At 42.6% G+C, this 22,606-nt stretch overlaps 1 protein-coding gene across 1 annotated transcript in view; it reads left to right on the top strand.

Annotated features, from left to right (window-relative positions):
* The window catches only part of LOC126478862 (spermatogenesis-associated protein 7 homolog), a 100,980-nt gene that overhangs the window by 57,213 nt on the left and 21,161 nt on the right, over nt 1–22,606 (top strand). Inside the window, exons 7-8 of the mRNA XM_050103734.1 lie at nt 2,536–2,693; nt 22,041–22,170. Coding sequence (XP_049959691.1) covers nt 2,536–2,693; nt 22,041–22,170 — 288 coding nt within the window. The remainder of the gene's footprint in view (nt 1–2,535; nt 2,694–22,040; nt 22,171–22,606) is intronic.

Raw genomic sequence — 22,606 nt, 5'->3', positions numbered from 1 at the left:
TTCCAACCTGTCTTTTTTCTTTAAGCTAATATCCTGTTTCAACCTACATTCAACTACATCTGGCTGAGGCCCTTCCTCCACTACCTCAGATAGCAAGCCAGATTGATTTGCTAACTAAATTTCCTAAAGTTTTTCAACAGTTTCCCTTTTTCGACCTTTGCTTGCTACTTTTTCCCAGCACCACATCTCTTCTTACTCACATAGCCTACAAAATTTCAAATTCACATTTTCTAATTCAGCCTTAAGGGCACAAATTTTTGCCCGCCCTTTCTACATAACCTACATTGTCATGGAAGAACCTCATTATCAACCCCAGTTTCCTTGCTGCTATGTTCGCCTCATAACCAGTCTTCACAGAAAAACCCCTCCTTCAGATTTCTATGGCAACCACCACGTTTGTCACACGTTTTGATAGAAAAATTTACACAAAAGCAGAGAATAACTTGGCACAAGAGCACTGAAGTTTCTTAGCCTGTACTAATACGTAACTAAACACTACTGCAAACAAACTTTGTTACTTTCGAAAGTTTTAATTAACTACCTAAATTCTATATGACAGACATGAATTAATTTAACTTTGAACCGCTAAGTCTAGTCAAAAAAATAAAGATTACACTTGCATGAAATATGTGCCTAAAATGTAAACAAAACTAACAATTATAACACAGAAAAAGCTCTCAGTGGCTAATTGCAAATAATCGTAGGTAAACTTCACAGTACATAGCAAATTCAATTTACAACTGTCTATTCACATCTAAGATTTACTTGTCAGAGTCAGTGCTGGATGATGGTCTGTAACCAAGTGGATAAGAGCTGCTCTTCTATGTTCCGAGTTGGCTTCTGTCCTTTGTTGCCCAGTTATTGACAGATTGTACTTGGCCAGCAAGTGATGAGTGTCTATGGCACTGGCACCAGCTTACATGTTTGTGCCTGTGGTGCCTTTGCCCTGGCTGTGTCTTGTTTGGATGACAAAGTGCAGTGTACATGTATTGTCTGTATGTACCCCAGACAACATTGCCGCTGTTCAAGCTGCAGTAGTAAGGTGTCCTCTTTGTTTGGTGCAAAAAATAGTATAGTCATTGTGGCTTGGATGTCTGAGTGTACAAAAAATACTCCATACACTTCAATTTCATTGTTACAAACTTCAGATTGCCCAAGAACTGAAACCTAATGCTTCTGTACTGCGCTTACAGTTTTGTGAAAAATGATTGGCTAAAGGATGCTAACTTAACTGAAAATTTTTTGATGTCAGATGAAGCCCATTTTCACCCAAGTGGATATGTGAATAAGCAGAACATGCATTACTAAGCTCATGCATTACTAAGCTCATACAAATCCTGCTTTGCTTCACCAGTGTTCATTACACAGTGCTAAAGTTACTGTGTGGGTACAGTGTCATGCTGTGGGTTGAGAGATCCTTACGTCTTTGAAGATGAAGGTGTGCTCCACTGTCAGTATTAGGTCTGTAAGCACATCCTATCAACATGGTAGTGAGAGTTTTGGAATTTCAGCTCCATTGTCTTCCAGATCATGACATTCGGCACACCAGGTTTCAAGAGATGGAGCTACCTCCCACAATGCCCAACTCTCTATGGTTGCAATGAAACGTTAGTTTGAGGATCGCATAATTTCAAGGAATGCTGACATCGCATGGCCACCCCCATCTCCACACCTTTCAGTCTGTCACTGTTTTTTGTGGGAACAAATGGAGTTCACTGTATTCCATACGAAACCAAAGAACCTTGCCCAGACTTAAGAAAACATCGTGAAAATAACGGAGAACACATTACGCCGCAAGGTGCAAAATCTTAAGAAATGACTTATTGAATGTGTATGGTGAAATGGACAGCCCTTAAATGCATAATTTTTAAACATTGGTGGCTAATGCCATTTCCACTGTTGTAGAACACAGTTTTGAGCATCAAATAAAGTTTTTGTAATTATTTCAAATTTTTCTGTTTCTCTGCACAACTCTGTACCTGTAAGTAATTTTTATTTATTTTGAATTCATGAGTGCTTCTAAGATGAAGTATTGGCTGTTTGCAGTGAACTAATTACAAGTCTGTTTCTGGTACAAATGCATTCTGGCTATTTATCAGTATACTGGAGTAATCAGCATACCCATAGGTTTTGAAGAGTCCTTTTGTGTCTTTCATAAATGATTTATATCTGTCAAGAAGAGAAGTGGGTCATGTACTGAACCTTACAAGACTTGCTTGATGTTTCTGCAGAATCATTTTTTAATGTGGCCTAAGGTTATATGTTATTAGATATACCTCCATCTGCCAAAGAGAATGCCGTTACTGTCGTAATATTTTCCCTAAAAGAATTTTATGTTAAAGTGGAAATATATTGTGCATAGTTGGTTTAAATAGGCAAGGGTTATGTGATTTTAATTTTAAAACCCATAGTTATTAATACCATTTGTTATGCACAGTATGATCTTTGCTGGGTGAAATAACTTTTATTTTATTTTTTGCAAGAATAATATAATGTGATAAAATATATAATTTTGGCTTTTTCCCACTTTTATAGCTATCCAGTTGTGATTCTGCATACAATGGCGGAATATCTTCAGCAGGTGAAAGTAGAGGGTCTAGTCCTGAACAAAATAGGAGTCATACTCTCAACACAGACTTAAGAACAAATCAAGAAAGTGACATCTCCATCATCAGAAGAAATGAAGATGAAATGTAAGCAGTTTATTTTATTTCTTTTTCTTCATCCTATTCTTTGTGATGATTTTTATGAGAATGAAGCACATATACTCTATAGATTTTGTGTGTGCTTGTTCAAAGACATTTCCTCTTTCATAAGGTCAAGATCATGACAGGTAAGATGATGTCTGTATTGTGGCAACATTTGTTCCTTATGCTGCATGTATAATATTTACTCCAGTTGCATTTTTTTTTTTGTAATATTGATAGTGTTTTCCTCTGTGTGCATATGTACACAGCCATACCTGAATTTCAGATTTATAAAACTTCACATTACAATAATAATTTTTAGTATAAGGGACACACACAACTTTTGGAAAGTTACACAAGTTTCTGCTTTTTCATAAATTTAATTTCACTTCTTTTCAAAGTAGTTTCTTAAAGTTGTAAAAGTGCAGTCTCTTAAAGTCTTGCTGAAACGCCTTTTTAGGGGTGTTTTTATGCGAACATAGTCATTTCTAGAGACTCGGAGCATGGTTTTCCTCCCCTCCTTTGTTTAATAATTTCTCTCTTGATGTTGTTGGACAAGGGTCATAAAAGCAGAACAGCTGCTTTCTCAGTAGGCAAAATTTGTTTAGTCATTGTTTGCTGTGAGGTATGAGTTTCATTTTTGATGTGCTGTAGATAAATCTGTAAAGATCTGTTGACAGAACTCTAAATAACATTTATTTCTGATTAAGAAAATTTGGCTTCTGTTTTCTGCAAGCTTCACTACTATGAAGTCCTTAATTTAAAGATCTTAGAGAGGTGCTAATCCAATCCTAAAAGTACCCTGCATGTGCTGGTAAATGCTGTTGGCATTTTCTGGAGTAATTGTCTGAATATGAAACACATTTACTTCAATTGCAACTGTCATTGGACACCCACATCATCTTCCGCCTTAAGTAGAGTTTTTAATTTCTTAAATTTATTGAACCGTGAAAGACCATGCCATGAAAAAAAAATTCCCAATGCAAAAATATATTTTATGAAGACAGTGAATCCCACTCAGCACATTTTTAAATTGTAAGTAAATTTTGATTCAGGTCCACAGATGCCAGGAGCTGAATGCCAGATAAATTGTATCAGTCAGAGCTCTGCCACATTTTCTAATGGTCACACCTAGAATTTCAAACAGGGTCATTAAATTGTAATTCTGCTCTATAGTCTCTTCCTTAAAACCTTGAGTGAACTGTAAGTGTGTGCCGCAAGAGTCTGAATATACTAAAATGCAGGCTTACTTGGCTTATTACATTGATGATATCTTCCGTAGTTATGTGTTGTGTAATAGAGCACAGCATCCATGTGGTGAAACCTTGTGAGCAGTACCCGTTACCCATCACTCACTTTGCATGCATTGTGGAAACAGTTTCATCTCTCAGTATGTTGTGGACAAGCACTCAGGTGAGTGATCCTACCATGTGGCCAAGGAAACATGGACTATAAATGGCTTCATCGCAGTTGGGTGACAGTAATGGACCCGACAAGCTTTAGAATGCATTTAGAATCAGAATTTCTATTTAGCTGTCGATTTTCCATGTTTTCGATGGATAAAGTGTATGCTGCATACCTGAGATTCACCAAGGATTATCAAAGTAACTGAATATCACCACGTATTGTGAAATTTAAAGTGATGACTGATATTGAATGATACTGATGGTCATTGACTTAGCTGTGGGATGGTAAATTAGTGTGGGAGAATATCTGATGAAATAATGCTCGCATTTCAGTCTGCTGTAAAAATAGTACTGAAATTTAGACATATTTTGGACAGAACAAATAAAAAAGATTTATGTTGATGACCATGTAAACCGATTATAATTGTCAAATTTGTTAACAATTAACAAATAAACTTCATTCCAGGTACAATGTAGTATCTTCTAAGTAAATTAGGCAAATGTACTAATAGGACTTGTTATGGGTGTTAATATTAACTGCAATGACTGGAAAAAGGGATGAAGTGCAAGGTGTAGTGTACGCAGAGATAGGCATTATTCAAATAAATTTCTGTCTGAAAAATTATTGGGATAAGTAGATCATTCAAATTAATTTATTCACAAATAAATTATTTGCAACTTAAATAACAAAGGTCAACAATGATTTTCATTTTTTGATTATGACACTTGTTTTACATCTACATCTACATGTATACTCCGCGAGCCACCTTACGGTGTGTGGCGGAGGGTACTTATTGTACCACTATCTGATCCCCCCTTCCCTGTTCCATTCACGAATTGTGCGTGGAAAGAACGACTGCTTGTAAGTCTCCGTATTTGCTCTAATTTCTCGGATCTTTTCGTTGTGATCATTACGCGAGATATATGTGGGCGGTAGTAATATGTTGCCCATCTCTTCCCGGAATGTGCTCTCTCGTAATTTCGATAATAAACCTCTCCGTATTGCGTAACGCCTTTCTTGAAGTGTCCGCCACTGGAGCTTGTTCAGCATCTCCGTAACGCTCTCGCGCTGACTAAATGTCCCCATGACGAATCGCGCTGCTTTTCGCTGGATCATGTCTATCTCTTCTATTAATCCAACCTGGTAAGGGTCCCATACTGATGAGCAATACTCAAGAATCGGACGAACAAGCGTTTTGTAAGCTACTTCTTTCGTCGATGAGTCACATTTTCTTAGAATTCTTCCTATGAATCTCAACCTGGCGCCTGCTTTTCCCACTATTTGTTTTATGTGATCATTCCACTTCAGATCGCTCCGGATAGTAACTCCTAAGTACTTTACGGTCGTTACCGCTTCCAATGATTTACCACCTATGGCATAATCGTACTGGAATGGATTTCTGCCACTATGTATGCGCATTATATTACATTTATCTACGTTTAGGGAAAGCTGCCAGCTGTCGCACCATGCATTAATCCTCTGCAGGTCCTCCTGGAGTACGTACGAGTCTTCTGATGTTGCTACTTTCTTGTAGACAACCGTGTCATCTGCAAATAGCCTCACGGAGCTACCGATGTTGTCAACTAAGTCATTTATGTATATTGTAAACAATAAAGGTCCTATCACGCTTCCCTGCGGTACTCCCGAAATTACCTCTACATCTGCAGATTTTGAACCGTTAAGAATGACATGTTGTGTTCTTTCTTCTAGGAAATCCTGAATCCAATCACAAACCTGGTCCGATATTCCGTAAGCTCGTATTTTTTTCACTAAACGTAAGTGCGGAACCGTATCAAATGCCTTCCTGAAGTCCAGGAATACGGCATCAATCTGCTCGCCAGTGTCTACGGCACTGTGAATTTCTTGGGCAAATAGGGCGAGCTGAGTTTCACATGATCTCTGTTTGCGGAATCCATGTTGGTTATGATGAAGGAGATTTGTATTATCTAAGAACGTCATAATACGAGAACACAAAACATGTTCCATTATTCTACAACAGATTGACGTAAGCGAAATAGGCCTATAATTATTCGCATCTGATTTATGACCCTTCTTAAAAATGGGACTTTGATCACATGAATCCAAAAATACCATTGTTTTTGTTCTACCACATATAGTTTTTTACCCCACCACACCCCCTCTCCACCTCGTCCCTGTATGCTCCCACAAAGGACACTCTACCATTCCCCACACCTACCCTGCTATCCCTCCCCCTACCTGCCCCAGCCTCCTCCTTACCCCACCACCCGGTTGCATCTTCCATCATGCGCAGCTGCTCACAGTGTGACCTCAGCAGCCAGAGACTGTCTGTCTGTCTGTGTGTGTGTGTGTGTGTGTGTGTGTGTGTGTGTGTGGTGTGTGTGTATAGTAGGCGAGGCGCGTGCATGCTCATGTGTATACATGCATGCTCTTTTTGGCTGAATGCTCATTTTCTAGCAGTCTGCAACTCAGCATCTCCACTATATGGTGAAAAGCACTGGCTACAGGCTACAGGCTGTAGGCTGTGAAGCAGTCATTGAAATGAAGGACGTCATGTTGAGTGGCATGCTTAGCAACAGGTTGGTCCCGTTGTTTCTTGGCCCCAGTTTGTCGGTGTCGTGGAGACGGACAACTTTTTTGTTGTCATGCTCACGTAGAATGCAGCACAGTGGTTGCAGCTTAACTTGTAGATCACATGAGTGGTTTCACAGGTAGGCCTGCTTTTGATAGGATAGGTCTATTACAGGGATATGAGCCATGAGGCAAAGAGCTGGGAACAGGGGTTGTGTGGGCATAACAAAAATATTTTGTAGGTTTGGTGGGCAGCATAATACCTCTGTGGGAGGAGTGGGAAGGATTGTGGGTAGGACATTTCTCATTTCAGGGCACGACGATTGGTAGTTGAAACCCTGGTAGAGAATGTAATTCATTTGCTCCAGTCCTGGGTGGTATTGAGTCATGAGGGGAATGCTCCTCTGTGGCCAGACTGTGGGGCTTTGGGAGTGTTGGCTGACTGGAAAGATAAGGCATGGGAGATCCGTTTTTGTACAATGATGGGAGGGTAATTACAATCTGTAAAGGCCTCAGTGACACCCTTGGTATATTTTGAGAGGGACCACTGTTCACTACAGATGTGACGACCACAGGTTGCTAGGTTGTATAGAAGGGGCTTCTTGGTATGAAATGGGTGGCATGTGTCAAGGTGGAGATATTACTGATGGTTGGTAGATTTGATGTGGACGGTAATAGTGATATAGCCATCTTTGAGATGGAGGTCAATATCAAGGAAGGTGGCTTGATGGGTTGAATAGGACCAAGTGAAGCAAATGGGAAGAAGGTGTTAAGGTTCTGAAGGAATGTGGATAGGGTGTCCTCAGCCTCTATCCAGATCACAAAGATGTCATCAATGATTCTGAACCAGCTGTAACCACTGTGTCGCATTCTACGTGCGCACGACAGGCTCTATGTCCGCATGAACAGCTACTGACAAACTGTGGCCAAGAAACAATTGGACCAGCATGTTGCTGAGCACACTGCCCGACATGACAACCTTCATTTCAGTGACTGCTTCACAGCTTGTAGCCTGTGCCATCTGGATCCTTCCCACAAGCACCAGCTTTTCTGAATTGTACACGTGGTAACTCTTCCTGCAATATATCTTATGTTCCCATAACCTTCCTGGCCTCAGCATTCATTAGTCATTGTCTTTACCTGTCTAGCCCCTTCCTTGTTCCCATTCCAGCACTAAGCAGCCCTCTGTTCCACCAACTTCCTCAGTCTCTTTAGTTCCTTCTTTTTCTGCTACCCCTCCTCCCTCCCTGCCCACCTTCTAACCTCCTGACTGCACCTAGCTGCCCTACTCTCCACACTCCCAGCAGCACTTAACCATCCCTGACCCACTTTGCTATCCCTCCCCCTGCCCTCCCCAGCCCTCTCCTTACCCCACCCAATTCCTTCCCCCATAATGCCCTGCTGTCCGCAGTCTGGCTGTAGCTGCCAGAGACTGTGGTCATGTGTGTGAGTTGCATTTGCCTGTGTGTGTTAGTGTATCTTGTCCTCTTTTGACAAACTTTCAGACAGTCTTTTTTGTTGTGCCTTTCGGCAACTCAGCATCTCCGCTATATGGTGAGTAGCAACTGTCCTTTTCATTATATTGTTACAGTACATCCTGTATTTTTCAATTGTTTGATTTTGCCTGACGGCTTCTCTTCCATTGTAATCCAGTACTGTTTTCCAATGCATTTCTATACTCAGTGTCTATCCTTCTTTCTCTTCTTTCCTGTGTTTCTCTTGTTGCCTTACAAACTGCACGTCACGCTCTACTTACGAGCCACACTGTGTCAATCATCTCAGCCACGCACAGCAGTCGGCTACAAGATCACGCTGATCGTTGATGCAGCATCTTATGTCCCACACTACACCCACTGATATAATTAATCATATACCTTCATATTAATCATTCTCCTTGCGTCACCCTCGCATATTTTTGAGTGTTATTTGCCGCACCTTTCCTGTGCCACACGAACTTATATCTCGTCCTGCCAACCCCACCCCACCTCCCATTCCTTCTCCTCTCTATTCCCGTTCACACCTATTAATTTCTTCTAACCTAGTCACTCTGCCATCTCCTGTTTGACCTTTATCCACCCGCAAACCTGCAATCCACTTTACTGATATAAAAAAATTTCAATTGGTTCTCATCTCTCAATGTTGGCATACTGCCTCGTATTTCACCTTGTTTCCCCTTATTTCATCTGTTATTATTTTTTTCTTTCTTTTCATAATTTTTTTCACATATTTGAGTGTATTTATGTGAAGTTTTTTGAACATAATTCTACATTATTTACATATTTTTACGCATTTTTTCCACACCATGGATTCTTGCTCCTTCCATCTACATCAATACAGGAATGTTTCCTTATCTCTAGCTAGAATCCAGTCCCACATACTGTTCCTGCGTTGTTGCTTGGCTCATGGTATCCCCCAAAATGGCCTTACGGTCAAATTACCCACCTCCAGCTGAGTCCTTCCTCAATGACCTCCATCTGTTCAGATTCTGCGAATGCTTGCCCCTCACCAACATAGTTCTCCCCTCAGGGGCTCAACATTTGTTTGCCGAGTACAAGCTTGGTGAGCCCAGGGTTCCTGAGTTGGAGTCCGTTAACTGCTGCCAACCCTCTGTCATCGTAGGCTCTGGGCATGCTTCAGCCACCGCTGTGCAGCGCAGCGGTGGAATGTTGTGTGTTTCGGAGAATGGGGGTCTTGGCTTTACTGCCTGGTCCATGAGTAAGGCATACACCTGTATAAAAAAGCCCTCAAGGTGTGTGTGATGTGCTGATGAGGTGAACGGCTGTTGAGGTAAAACAATCTCTAGCAGGCAACCTCTGGGGCATCTGCCGCCCCCCTGTTGTATTAGGCTTGCAGGTTTCTGCCTGGGTCGACCTTTGTTTCCCTAGCGTCTCATGTGATCCCTATGGAACGGTCTCGTCAAACTACTACTTTTGATGGGACAGGTTTACCGTCAGGTGGTACCTACACCTACTCCTCAAAAGAGCTCAGTTGGTCAGTCCTCCTGAAAAGAAGTCTCAGAATTATGGTAACAGAACATTAGTGTGCCGTAATGCTTTCATTGTAATCAAGTGAACAGGGAGAACTTTGAGAAGATATCCCCTTTCTATATTCACAAGGCATTGGAAGGTATTGCTGGGTCTCTGAAAAGTGTCAAACGACTTTGTAATGGAACACTTTTAGTTGAAACTGCTAATTCCAACCAAATATCTAAGCTTCTGGGATGTTGTAAGGCCTTAGGTGACTACCCAGTCAAGGCTGAGATGCATAACACCTTTAACTTTAGTAAGGGCGTGGTTAGCTGCTCCGATATAGTGAAGGTGGACCCTGTAGAGTTAAGTGAAGAATGGAAAAATATGGGCATCACGGAAATGCATAACTATATGACGAGAGTCAATGGCAAATTGGAAAAATTGGCAACATTTATTCTCACGGTTAATACTCCAGAATTACCTGAACTATCCTTGCAGGCTATATCCATCTTAAAGTTCGTCTGTTTGTTCCTAACCCAATACAATGCTACAAATGTCAAAGATTTGGCCATACCACTATGGGATGTAATTGAAATAGAAAGGCTCCGTGTGGTTCGGCTCATGAGTCTGGCAATTCTTGTACACTTTCTTCGAAATGTGTAAACTGCTCTGGGGATCACCCGGTGTGGTGCAAAAAGTGTGAAGTTTACAATGAGGAAAGGAAAATTCAGGAGTTGAAAGTATAGATACGCATACCGTATGGGAAGCTAAAAAAGCTTTCAAAGTTATGCAACCACTGGTTTTTGCTACTTCTTTTGCATCAGCCCTTAAGACGCCAGTCACTAAATGTGATGCCTCCACACAAACTCAGACCACAGATTCAAGTATGAGCACATGCACTTGTCGATGTACATCTGGGGGAAACGCTCCACTTGAAACTGAAGTCATTCAGAAGCCGTCCAGCAATAGGCTTACCATCTAAGCCACATACCACTACCTAACATTAGAAGCCAACTAAGCCATCCTTGCAACCCAGGCAACCACCTCCTCCTGTCAGTAAAGACAAACATCCTTCAAAAAATAGTTCTAAGTCCAAGAAAGCAGTAGATCGGTGATCTCTTTCTATTTCTGATGGGCACTATGCTCATGAGGATATGGTCTTCCAGTCAGAGGAACTGGAGAGCAAGGAACCCCCTAACGTTCCCCTTGACCACCCTGGTAAAACATCACCTCTGAGGGAGAAAGAAAAGCACAACTATCGCTAAACAATGGATTCTACAGGGACTTCGGTGTTGCAGTGGAATTTGAATGGATATCGCTCACATTTCGAAGAATTGCAGCTACTGGTCTGGGAGAAACCTTTCTGCATCTGCTTACAAGAAATGCATCTTAAAGTCACTGACACCTGCATTATGGGGCTACCATGCATACAGGAAGGATGATACTACTGGGGACAGTGCTAAAGGTGGAGTGGCTGTTTTCCTTGATGACAGATGCCACTCCTCTCCAGTCCCTCTTACCACGACCATGCAAGCAATTGCTGTGAAAGTTCTCACACCCTTTAACATCACAGTGTGTTCTTTGTATCTGCGCTCTAATGATGCTTTGGATGCAGACACACTGGCAGAACTCTTCCAGGCACTCCCGCACCCATTACTTCTTGTGGGGGTCTTGGATGCACACAAGATACTGTGGGGCTCAACTAACACTTGCTACAGGGTTCAGATGATCGAGCGACTCATCCATTCTGAGAATATCTGCCTTCTGAGTGCAGGTCAGATGACACACTTTTCCACATTTGTACCATCTTTTTCAGCCATTGACCTTTTTTTTGTTCCCCAGCTATTGCAGACTCAGTTCAGTGGGAAGTGGATCTGTCTGCCGACTAGCACGGTGGCCAACAGGAGACCACGCAGATGGGTGATACAAAGGGCAAATTGATTACAGTACAGTCAACAGGCTATTTTTGAACAAAAGGATTGTACACAGGAGGCAGTGGCCCATATCACTTGTGAGATCCAACGGGCTGCTGCTTCGTCTGCCCCCATGTCTAGTAACCACCTCAGACAACAGCCTGTACCTTGGTGAAATGACAACTGTCGATTGGCAATCAGGGTCAGATGAACAGCTCTCCAGAACTCCAAACACTGTCCAACTACAGACAATCTTCATGCCTTCAGATCTGTGAATGCACATGCGAGGTGGGTGACAAAAGAACAGAAGAGGGCTTCCTGGAGGAATTCATGACCCAGTAATCAATCCACTTCCACTACGCAAGTTTGGGAATCAGTAAGGCGGATTGCAGGCAAGGGCAGTACACGTCCCCTTACGACCTTGTCAAGTAATGGCGTCTTGGTGGACACGCCAGAAGACATGGCTCAGGTTTTAGCTGAACACTTCTTCACTGTTGCTACATCATCCAGACAAGCTCCCACTTTTCAGGTGTTCCGTAGGACTGCAGAGATGAGGAAGCTTAATTTCTTCTTGCATAATAAGGAAGTCTACAACCTTCCATTCTCCATGTGGGAACTGGAATCAGCCTTGTCTGCAGCCAGGATCTGATGCCATGCTTTGTCATCTGTGCCCTGAAGTGAAAGGACAGTTCCTCTCTTGTTTCAGTCAGATCTGGTGTGATGGACAGTACCCCACGACTTGGAAGGAGCCAATATTAATACCATCCTGGAAACCAGGCAAGGACCGTAGCGCCCCTAACAGTTACTGTAGTGTCGCCTTTACCAGTTGCATGGGAAGTCTTGAACGCATGGTCAACTGCCGCCTTGTTCCGCCCTTGACAACTTAATTCTACAGGAGACGGCAATACAGGAATTCTTCTTACACCAAAAACATTTGGTTTTCGTGCTTTTTGACCTCAAAAAAGCATATGACACTACTTGGAGGTACAACGTTCTTCGCCATCTTCATGAAATGGACTATGTGGATGCCTGCCGCTTCTGATCCAATCCTTTCTCGAGAACCAGTGTTTTCATTATCACGTTGGTGATGCCATGTCTGACTGCTATGTTCAGGAGAATGGGGTGTCCCAGGGCAGTGTCCTCAGTGTCACTTTGTTTGCCATCACTATCAGTGGCATTTCCTCCACAGTCAGGAGCCCTGTCAAATGCTCTTTGTTTCTGGATGTCTTTGCAATCTTCTACTCTTCCTCTCAACTTACAACAACGTTGAGGCAGCTACAACTGACCATTAGGAGGCCGGAAACCTGGACCCGGACAACTGGTTTTCGGTTCTCACCCAAGTAGACTACATGTGTCAATTTTAACTGTGCTCATTGGAGTTTTAACCAACCAGTGCTCACAATAGGGACAATATTTTATGTTTTCAAGACACTGTGCGCTTTTTGGGTTTATTATTTGATTCGAAATTAACTTGGCTCCCACACCTGAAATACCTACGAACAAAGGTCTTCCAGTCATTGAATATTTTGAAGTGCTGTAGCAGAAAAACATGGGGAGCTGACAGATCCTGCCCCTTGCAGTTTTATAGGGCATTCATTTGATCACGCTAAGATTATGGCAGTGTGGTCTACGGACCGGCCTGTCCTCCCCTACCTCAGGATGTTGGATGCTGTCCACCATCAGGGCATTCAGATATCGACTGGAGCCTTTCGGACCAGCCCAGTTCTGAATGTGTGTGCAGAGGCTGTTGAACCACCACTCTGGTTTCAGCAAAATATTCTTTTGGCTCAACAGGTGCTGAAAATCTCAGCATCACCTCATTCATAACTGTTAGTTCAGTGGCCCAACCCACCTTTGACTGGCTGTTCAGGAATTGGCCCCATGCAACAAAGCCATTTGGTATATGTGCTACAGACTGTCTCAAGGATCTGGATCTCTCGGGCATCAAAATATACAGCCAGGAATGGGAATTCATTGCCACCTTGGCGTCTTCGGAGGCCCAAAGTGCTTTTAAGCTTGACACAGTACAAGAAAACTTGCACTCCATACTTTTTTCGTCCATTTTAAGTATGTGCCACTGTTTTATTGTTGTTTATACATATGGAACCCATCAAGAGAATGCTCTCAGTTGTTATGTTGTTTTCCGTAGTAGGGTTCTAAAGTGCGTCTTCCACAACAATTTACAAATTATGGTGCGGAATTATATGGCATTCTGATGGCACTGGAGAGGGTTCACAGACATCACCGTACATGGTTTCTTGTCTGTTCTGACTCTCGTAGTGCACCGCAAGCACTTCACTGAATGTATCCTGTAGACCTGCTGATTCAATTCATTCATGAATCCTTACCATGGCAAGGAGGTGATCTTTTGTTAGGTGTCTGGTCACATTGGGATACAGGAAGACGACATGGCTGCCAAAGCTGCCAAAGAAGCATATTGTCATAGTGCTTTCCATCAGTGTCCCATCCCATTGCATGCCATCATCTCATTTTCTGACAGATGCAATCATGCGTCAGTGGGAGACCGAATGGTTGCAGGTGACAGACAACAAACTGCAGTCGCTCAAATCGACCACAAAGGCTTGGCGGACTTCATGTGAGCCTCACTGCTGGAAGGAGGTTTTGCTTACCAGTCTGTGCGTTTGGGCATAGCCCTATAACACATGGCTCCCTCCTCTGGCAGGAGGATCCACCAGTCTGTGAAGTTTGTGGCGTGCCACTTTCAGTTCTGCATATTGTGGCTACGCATGTCCTACGTATTGATATTAGGGCAGCCCTCAGTCTCGCTGGCAATCTGCCCACCATCCTCGCAATACCGAGTCCATTGTTACTGTGCTAGTGAAATTTTGTGAATTGTCAGTGTGGTGGGGAAGGGCGGCAGACTTTAATACATGATAAGCTGCTCTGCATGTGGGGACAGCCTCTGTCCTCACCCTTGAGATTTACATGCTGACTTCGTGTGGACGCTGATGACCATGATGTCGAGCACCCTGCTTAACCCAATTCATCACATCATCATCATCATCATCATCATCATCATCATCATCATCATCATCATAGCCCTGTGAACCATATCAACCAAGCCCAAACATCCTTGCAGTACCTTCCCTCCATCTGTAAAATTCTCTTGCTATGCAATCCCAAATCCCTTGTAACACACATTGAAACTCTTGCCCTCCAGGAACTAGAGCAACATGCACAATGTCACCTCAAAAAAAAACTCTCCACCCTGCTCACTTCCTACTCCCACTTTGGAGTACCACTGTCCACAACCTCCATAACAACCTCCAAATCTCCCCCATGTCACCTCATAGCTGACAAACCCTGTCTTGCAGACCTACTACATTTACAACACCCTCCAAAACTACCTTCCACCTTCACAACCCAGAACCTAAACAGACTGGAAACATAGTCGTGAACCTTTCCTCTTGAAGTCTTAAGCCCACAAAAATATCAGTTCTTTCCAAATGCCTCACCTTTTCCCCCACTCACAAATTCAGTCATGCAGGACTTGTTAAAGACCTTAATTCTTTCTCCCGGCCAAACGGTGTAAACACTTTTTTGCCACCAACGCTACCAATCAGACCCAACCAAAGACCAATGTTGAACCTTGCCAGATCCTCCTCCAACCCATGACCCAACCCTACTGCCCCCCCCCCCCCCCCCAAAATCACTCCCTGTTAACTTTCCAGAATTTCTTAACCTCTAACCTTGTCTCACCATCATTCCCCAAATTGCTCAACATGCAAACTAACCTTAACATCTGCAGAAGGATCCACAATCCACCACCTAAAAACTAATCTCAACCGTATTATCCTACCTGCTGACAAAGGCTCCACCACTGTTGTTTTGAGATGCAGGGGTACCCTGGCAGAAGGACTTTGCCAGCAGTCAGATTCCCCCACCTACAAACCCTGCCACATTGACCTCATTCCACAAATCCAGCAGGAACTCCATCTCTCCTCAAATCCTTAGGCCCCTCGCAGAACCTCTCCCCAGAGTCCATCTCTCTGTTCACCCCTACCATTCCCCACACTCCTACCTTCTACATGCTTCCTAAGTCCATATACCCAACCAACCAGGACACCCCATTGTGGCCAATTACTGTGCCCCCACTGAGTGAATCGTTGCTCTCATAGGCTGACACTTTCAGCCAATTACTCACAACTTATCCTTCTACATAAAAGATACCAACCATTTTCTCCACCGACTCCCCATGGTTCCTGTCTCTTTACCACATGGTGCCCTGTTCATCACTATTGATGTCACCTCCCTTTACACTAACATCCCTCATGCCCATGGCCTTGCCACTATTGAACACTAATTTTCCCAATGCTTGATGGATTCCAAACCAACCCCCTCCTTCCTAGTCTCAATGACCAACTATATCCTCACCCACAATTACTTCCCCTTTGAAGACGTTACCTACAAACAAATCTGGGGTACGGCTACAGGTATTCGCATGGCACCATCCTGTGGCAACCTCTTCATGGGCCATCTAAAGGAATCGTTCCTAAACACCCAGAATGCCAAACCCCTCACCTTGTTCAGATTCATTGATGACTTCTTCGTGATCTGAATTGAGACTGAGGACACCCTATACACATTCCTCCAGAACCTCAAACCTTCTCCCCCATTTGCTTCACCTGGTCCTACTCATTCCAAAAAGCCACCTTCCTCAGTGTTGACCTCCACCTCAAATATGGCTATATCAGTACCTCTGTCCATATCAAACTTACCAACCACCAGCAATACCTCCACCTCTACAGCTGTTACCCTTTCCATACCAAGAAGCCCCTTCCACACAGCCTAGCAACCCGTCACCATTGCATCCGAAGTGACAAGTGGTCCCTCCCAAAATATACCAAGGGTTTCACTGAAGCCTTTACAGATCATAAAAACCTCCCAACCATGTACAAAAACATATCTCCCATGCCTTATCTTTCCAGTCACCCAACACCTCCCAAAACCCCACTGTCTGGCCACAGAGGAGCATTCCCCTCATAACTCAGTACCACCCAGGACTGGAGCAACTGAATTACTCTCTACACTAAGTTTTTGACTACCTCTCGTCCTGCCCTGAAATGAGAAATGCCCTACCCACTATCCTTTCCACTCCTCTCACAGTGGTGTTTTGCTGCCTGGCGAACCTACACTATATTACCATCCATCCCTACACAACCTCTGCTACCAGCCCCATGCCTCACGGCTCATGTCCCTGTAATGCAAGACCTGTCCCACCCATCCTTCCATCACCACCTACTCTAGTCCTGTGATAAACATCACCTATCCCATCAAAGGCAGAGCTACCTGTGAAACCAGTCATGTGTTCTACAAGCTGACCTGTAACCATTGTGCTGCATTCTATGTGGGCATGGAAACCAACAAGCTGTATGTCCGCATGAACGGCCACTGACGAACTGTGACCAAGAAACAATGGGACCACCCTGTTGCTAAGCACGCTACCTAACATGATGCCCTTCATTTCAATGACTGCTTAAGAGCCTGCAGCCAGTTCCATCTGGACCCTTTCCACCAACACCAGCTTTTCTGAATCTCACAGGTGGGAACTTACCTTGCAATACATCCTACATTCCCATAACCCTCCTGGCCTCAACCTTCATTAGTCATTGTTCGTACCCATCTAACCTCTTTCCTGTTCCCATTCCAGCATTACACAGTTCTCTGTTCCATCAACACACCCAGTGTTTAAGGTTCTCACCTTTCCACTACCCTTCCCCCCCCCCCCCCCTCTCTCTCTCTCTCTGCCACCCTCTGTCTAACCTCCTGATTGCACCTAGCTGCCCCCTCTCCACCTCATCCCCGCACGCTCCCAGCAGCACTTTACCATCCCTAACCCCACTCTGCTATCCCTCCCCCTGCCCACCCCAGCCTCCTCCTTACCCCTACCCGGTTGCGTCTCCCATAATGCCCTGCTGCTCACAGTCTCCCAGAGACTGAGGTTGTGTGTGTGTGTGTGTGTGTGTGTGTGTGTGTGTGTGTGTGTTACCTACTTTTTGCAAAGGCCTTGTTGGCCGAAAGCTAACTTTCAGTCTTTTTTGTTGTGCCTTTCTGCTACTTAGCATCTCTGCTATATGGTGAGTAGCAACTATCCTTTTCATTATATTGTTACATTCCATCCTGGATTTTCCTTTGTTTGATTGTACATTGTATTGGCGTTATAGCTCATAAGAAATGAATACGTGGAGCTTTTTAAGCGTGTTGTAAAGTCTAGTATGTTAATCATATGTCTTCGGGGGGGAAAAAAAGAAAAAAAATTGCTTTCAAAAATCTCTCCTTTTTTTTCTAATGAATCACATAGAATGCCACTCTATATTCTTTGTTTACTTCTTGTACTGAAGTTGTTTGTTCTCTTGACTCAGTGCAGTTTCTGCATATGAATAACTTATTAATTGACTGTTCAAATGGCTCTGAGCACTATGGGACTCAACTGCTGAGGTCATTAGTCCCCTAGAACTTAGAACTAGTTAAACCTAACTAACCTAAGGACATCACAAACATCCATGCCCGAGGCAGGATTCGAACCTGCGACCGTAGCGGTCTTGCGGTTCCAGACTGCAGTGCCTTTAACCGCACGGCCACTTCGGCCGGCGACTGTTCCTAAATGTGACTCAGTGCATTAAGTTCCAGTCTACAAAACTGAAGATTTTGTGTTTGATCCTCCATTGGTCCTACAGTTTTTTTTCTGTTACTTATAACTTCTTTCATTTGTAAAATGAGAAAAATGCCAAGTGAAGTTGCACCATGTTTTGGAGTACATGTTGAACTGCATAAGTTGGTTCAGAGGTGGGGGGAAGTTGAATACACCGCACCATGCCTAGTGAAGCACTGCAGTGTCCTAACTAATCTTTGGGTTGAGCACAGCCTTACTTACTGTACAGCAAAACAAATTCAACACAGAAATACTTCATAGGTGATTGGCCTTAGCAGTTATAGTATTGATGCAGCCCAATTCCACTGACTCTGCGCTTGCCAGTACTCCCCCCCCCCCCCCCCCCCCACGCCCCCCTCCCACTTCCGTCTGCTAACATGCAAGGGCACTGTACGTAAGTAGCCAAATACAAGAACGCAGTCAAAAGAAACACTTAATCTGCAGCATTTTCCTCCATTGTACCAAGATTGCTAACACTGTCAGGTAGGGGTGCCTCATTAATATAATTACACAATTTGCTAATGTTTATAGTGCTAGAAAATGAGTGAACAAAGTTAGAACTCAGTTGCTAATAACAAACATCAACACACTAAATCTAAAAATCTCCTAAAACGTTTTTTGAACGCTACTGGACATCCAAAGTCATCCAAAAGTGTTTTAGGATTAACTCTGAGTTACCTTTCTGTTTGAATTTGGAATAGCTTTTTGATCTTCCATGCATCTATGCATTTACACAGAACTTGGATACTCAAAAATTTTGGAAGGTTTGCTGGATTAGAATACGTAAGTTCTTAATATTGCAGCACATTGACAACATTTTTTATCAAGAAAGTGTCAGTCGACAATTGGAAGACTTTTTTCACTTTTCTACATCAGCTGCAGTTACTGTAGCTATGTCCTACCCAAGGTTGTTGCCCAAAACCAAGGGAGGCTAACAACAAACTACAGACATCTGATCTACATCTACATCTACATGATTACTCTGCAATTCACATTTAAGTGCTTGGCAGAGGGTTCATCGATCCACAATCATACTATCTCCCTACCATTCCACTCCTGAACAGCGCGCGGGAAAAATGAACACCTAAACCTTTCTGTTCGAGCTCTGATTTCTCTTATTTTATTTTGATGATCATTCCTACCTATGTAGGTTGGGCTCAACAAAATATTTTCACATTCGGAAGAGAAAGTTGGTGACAGAAATTTCGTAAATAGATCTCGCCGCGCCGAAAAACGTCTTTGCTTTAATGACTTCCATCCCAACTTGCGTATCATATCTGCCACACTCTCTCCCCTATTACGCGATAATACAAAACGAGCTGCCCTTTTTAGCACCCTTTCGATGTCCTCGGTCAATCCCACCTGGTAAGGGTCCCACACCGCGCAGCAATATTCTAACAGAGGACGAACGAGTGTAGTGTAAGCCGTCTCTTTAGTGGACTTGTTGCATCTTCTAAGTGTCCTGCCAATGAAACGCAACCTTTGGCTTGCCTTCCCCACAATATTATCTATGTGGTCTTTCCAACTGAAGTTGTTCGTAATTTTTACACCCAGGTACTTAGTTGAATTGACAGCCTTGAGAATTGTACTATTTATCGAGTAATCGAATTCCAATGGATTTCTTTTGGAACTCATGTGGATCACCTCACACTTATTGTTATTTATCGTCAACTGCCACCTGCCACACCATACAGCAATCTTTTCTAAATCGCTTGGCAACTGATACTGGTCTTCGGATGACCTTACTAGATGGTAAATTACAGCATCATCTGCGAACAACCTAAGAGAACTGCTCAGATTGTCACCCAGGTCATTTATATAGATCAGGAACAGCAGAGGTCCCAGGACACTTCCCTGCGGAACACCTGATATCACTTCAGTTTTACTCGATGATTTACCGTCTATTACTACGAACTACGACCTTCCTGACAGGAAATCACGAATCCAGTCGCACAACTGAGACGATAGCCATAGGCCCGCAGCTTGATTAGAAGCCGCTTGTGAGGAATGGTGTCAAAAGCTTTCCGGAAATCTAGAAATACGGAATCAACTTGAGATCCCCATCAATAGCGGCCATTACTTCGTGCGAATAAAAAGCTAGCTGCGTTGCACAAGAACGATGTTTCCTGAAACCATGCTGATTACGTATCAATAGATCGTTCCCCTTGAGGTGATTCATAATGTTTGAATACAGTATATGCTCCAAAACCCTACTGCAAACAGACGTCAATGATATAGGTCTGTAGTTCAATGGATTACTCCTACTACCCTTCTTAAACACTGGTGTGACCTGCGCAATTTTCCAATCTGTAGGTACAGATCTATCGGTGAGCAAGCGGTTGTATATGATTGCTAAGTAGGGAGCTATTGTATCAGCGTAATCTGAAAGGGACCTAATCGGTATACAATCTGGACCTGAAGACTTGCCCATATCAAGCGATTTGAGTTGCTTGCCACAGAAATTTGGTCAAGCATTTCGAATAATGCTGTGACATAAAATGAAAATTTTATTTTGAATGTGATTTGGGAAGTGAAACTAACATGGAATCATAACTAGTTATTTACCAAAAACTGCATGGTTTCTCAATAATGGCTGAATATTTGTTGTCATGAAATAGACACTTTCGGGAGAAATAAGACACCAATATCCTCTTTGCATATGTAGCATGTATTTTCTTTTTCACAGTGGCAAGTATTTGGAAATCAAATAAAGTGTATGGTGAGATGTTTGAAAGAATGAGTTGTTCTGAAAAACAATTTAAAAGCAACAAAAAGTACATAAATGATATAGAATTGAAGCAATTAATATCATTGGATTGCTAGTTTATCTGTTATTCATAAAGCTTTTTACTCACAGATGACAAATAAAAGTTTTTACTCTTGTAAGTGAATAATGTTTTGAATAAATACTGTTATATGTTTGTCACAAATAAAAAATAATAATTTTTGTCTGTATTTGTCATTCAAATAAATTTAACCCAACTCTTGTAAGGGAAGCACATTGCGCATATTCTGACTGCTAACTCACAACCTTTGTGCAGTTGATTGCAAGCACGTAACATCTGCGTGTCATGAACAAGGACTCACTTGGCTGTGCCCTCCACATGGCTGTAGACAAGTATTCACTCAGTTGTCATGTAGGCAGCTATGGTAATCTTTGGCAACTTCCGCCAAAGTTTAAGTGCATTCGCGCTCTTCCTCACTCACGGTAACCTTTGATGGGCTGCCTGCCAGCAAGGCTCTACTGTGTAACACGTTATTGTCTCTCTATGCAACATTTCATCAGTTTATTACTTCTTGTTGTTGTTCAGTTTAAGGGCACACAGATGTAGAGTAAATTAGAGTTGACTATACTTATTTATTACTCAGAATTTTCTAAATGTCAGGATTCCTGTCTTCAGAAGTGAAAAATTGGTGTTGAAGGTGGTCTGGTTTTGTGTGTGTATGGTGTGGGGGGGGGGGGGGGGAGGAGTGGGGGTATTGGATGCCAGTCCATATCATCTGCTGCCTTTTCTGTCTTAGCTAGTGATGCTCTTGGCAAATTTGCATTATCTCAGCATCCCTTATGAAACTTTGAGGGGAGAGGGATGGGAGACTCACCCAATTGACTTCATCGCCAGGTAACAGTAATCCACACTCTCTTCAATCGCAGATTCCCAAAGTACATTAGCATGGTACAAATGAAACACAGCCAAATTAAAGATTTTAGTGTGAATGCATTCATCTTTTAGATAGCAAGACATTGCTACCAAACTTTGCAATTTATCTATCTATTTTTTTTTAAATTAACCTGCAGATGCATATCATCCTACCATAATATGAAAAACATTTTCTTTTCCAGAAATGATGCAACCCTCCAGTTCACTAATGATATTGTAAACACAATAATAAAAAATAATACTTTATCAAACAGTGGGATAAAGAACGTAATAAAGCTGTGCATGTCTGAATATGAAGGCAAACTGGATAAGGTAAGATGTTCACCATATTTTTCATTATGTATTATACATTTATATTTTGCACCTGAGTAGAAATTGACCTCGTATTCGAGTGAATGGAGTTTGCTATGACTGGCCATTCTATGTTGCCCATGGTTTTACTAATTATTTCAGGCAAATTTCATGATGGTTCCTTTGTCAAGACCACAACTGATCACCTATGTTATCCTCTTAAAAGCATAGTAGTTATATCTTCTGCTTGTGTATATTGTGAGCTATTTATTTTCATTGTATTGTGATGACAAATTCCATATCTTTGTGAGATGATTGCTGGTTAAGTAAAGACATTAATAAAAACCATTTTTGTATTCACATTTTGAATCAATTAAAACCCCTGGAAACTGAGAGGTTGTGGAGTTGAATCCTGGCCAGAGTAAAGGAAATTTCGTTCTACTTTTAATCTAATCTT

Source organism: Schistocerca serialis, chromosome 1 (genome assembly GCF_023864345.2).
Source record: "Schistocerca serialis cubense isolate TAMUIC-IGC-003099 chromosome 1, iqSchSeri2.2, whole genome shotgun sequence".
Lineage (NCBI taxonomy): Eukaryota > Metazoa > Arthropoda > Insecta > Orthoptera > Acrididae > Schistocerca > Schistocerca serialis.
Note: the sequence above shows the minus strand (reverse complement) of the source record. Positions and strands in the feature narration are given on the sequence as shown.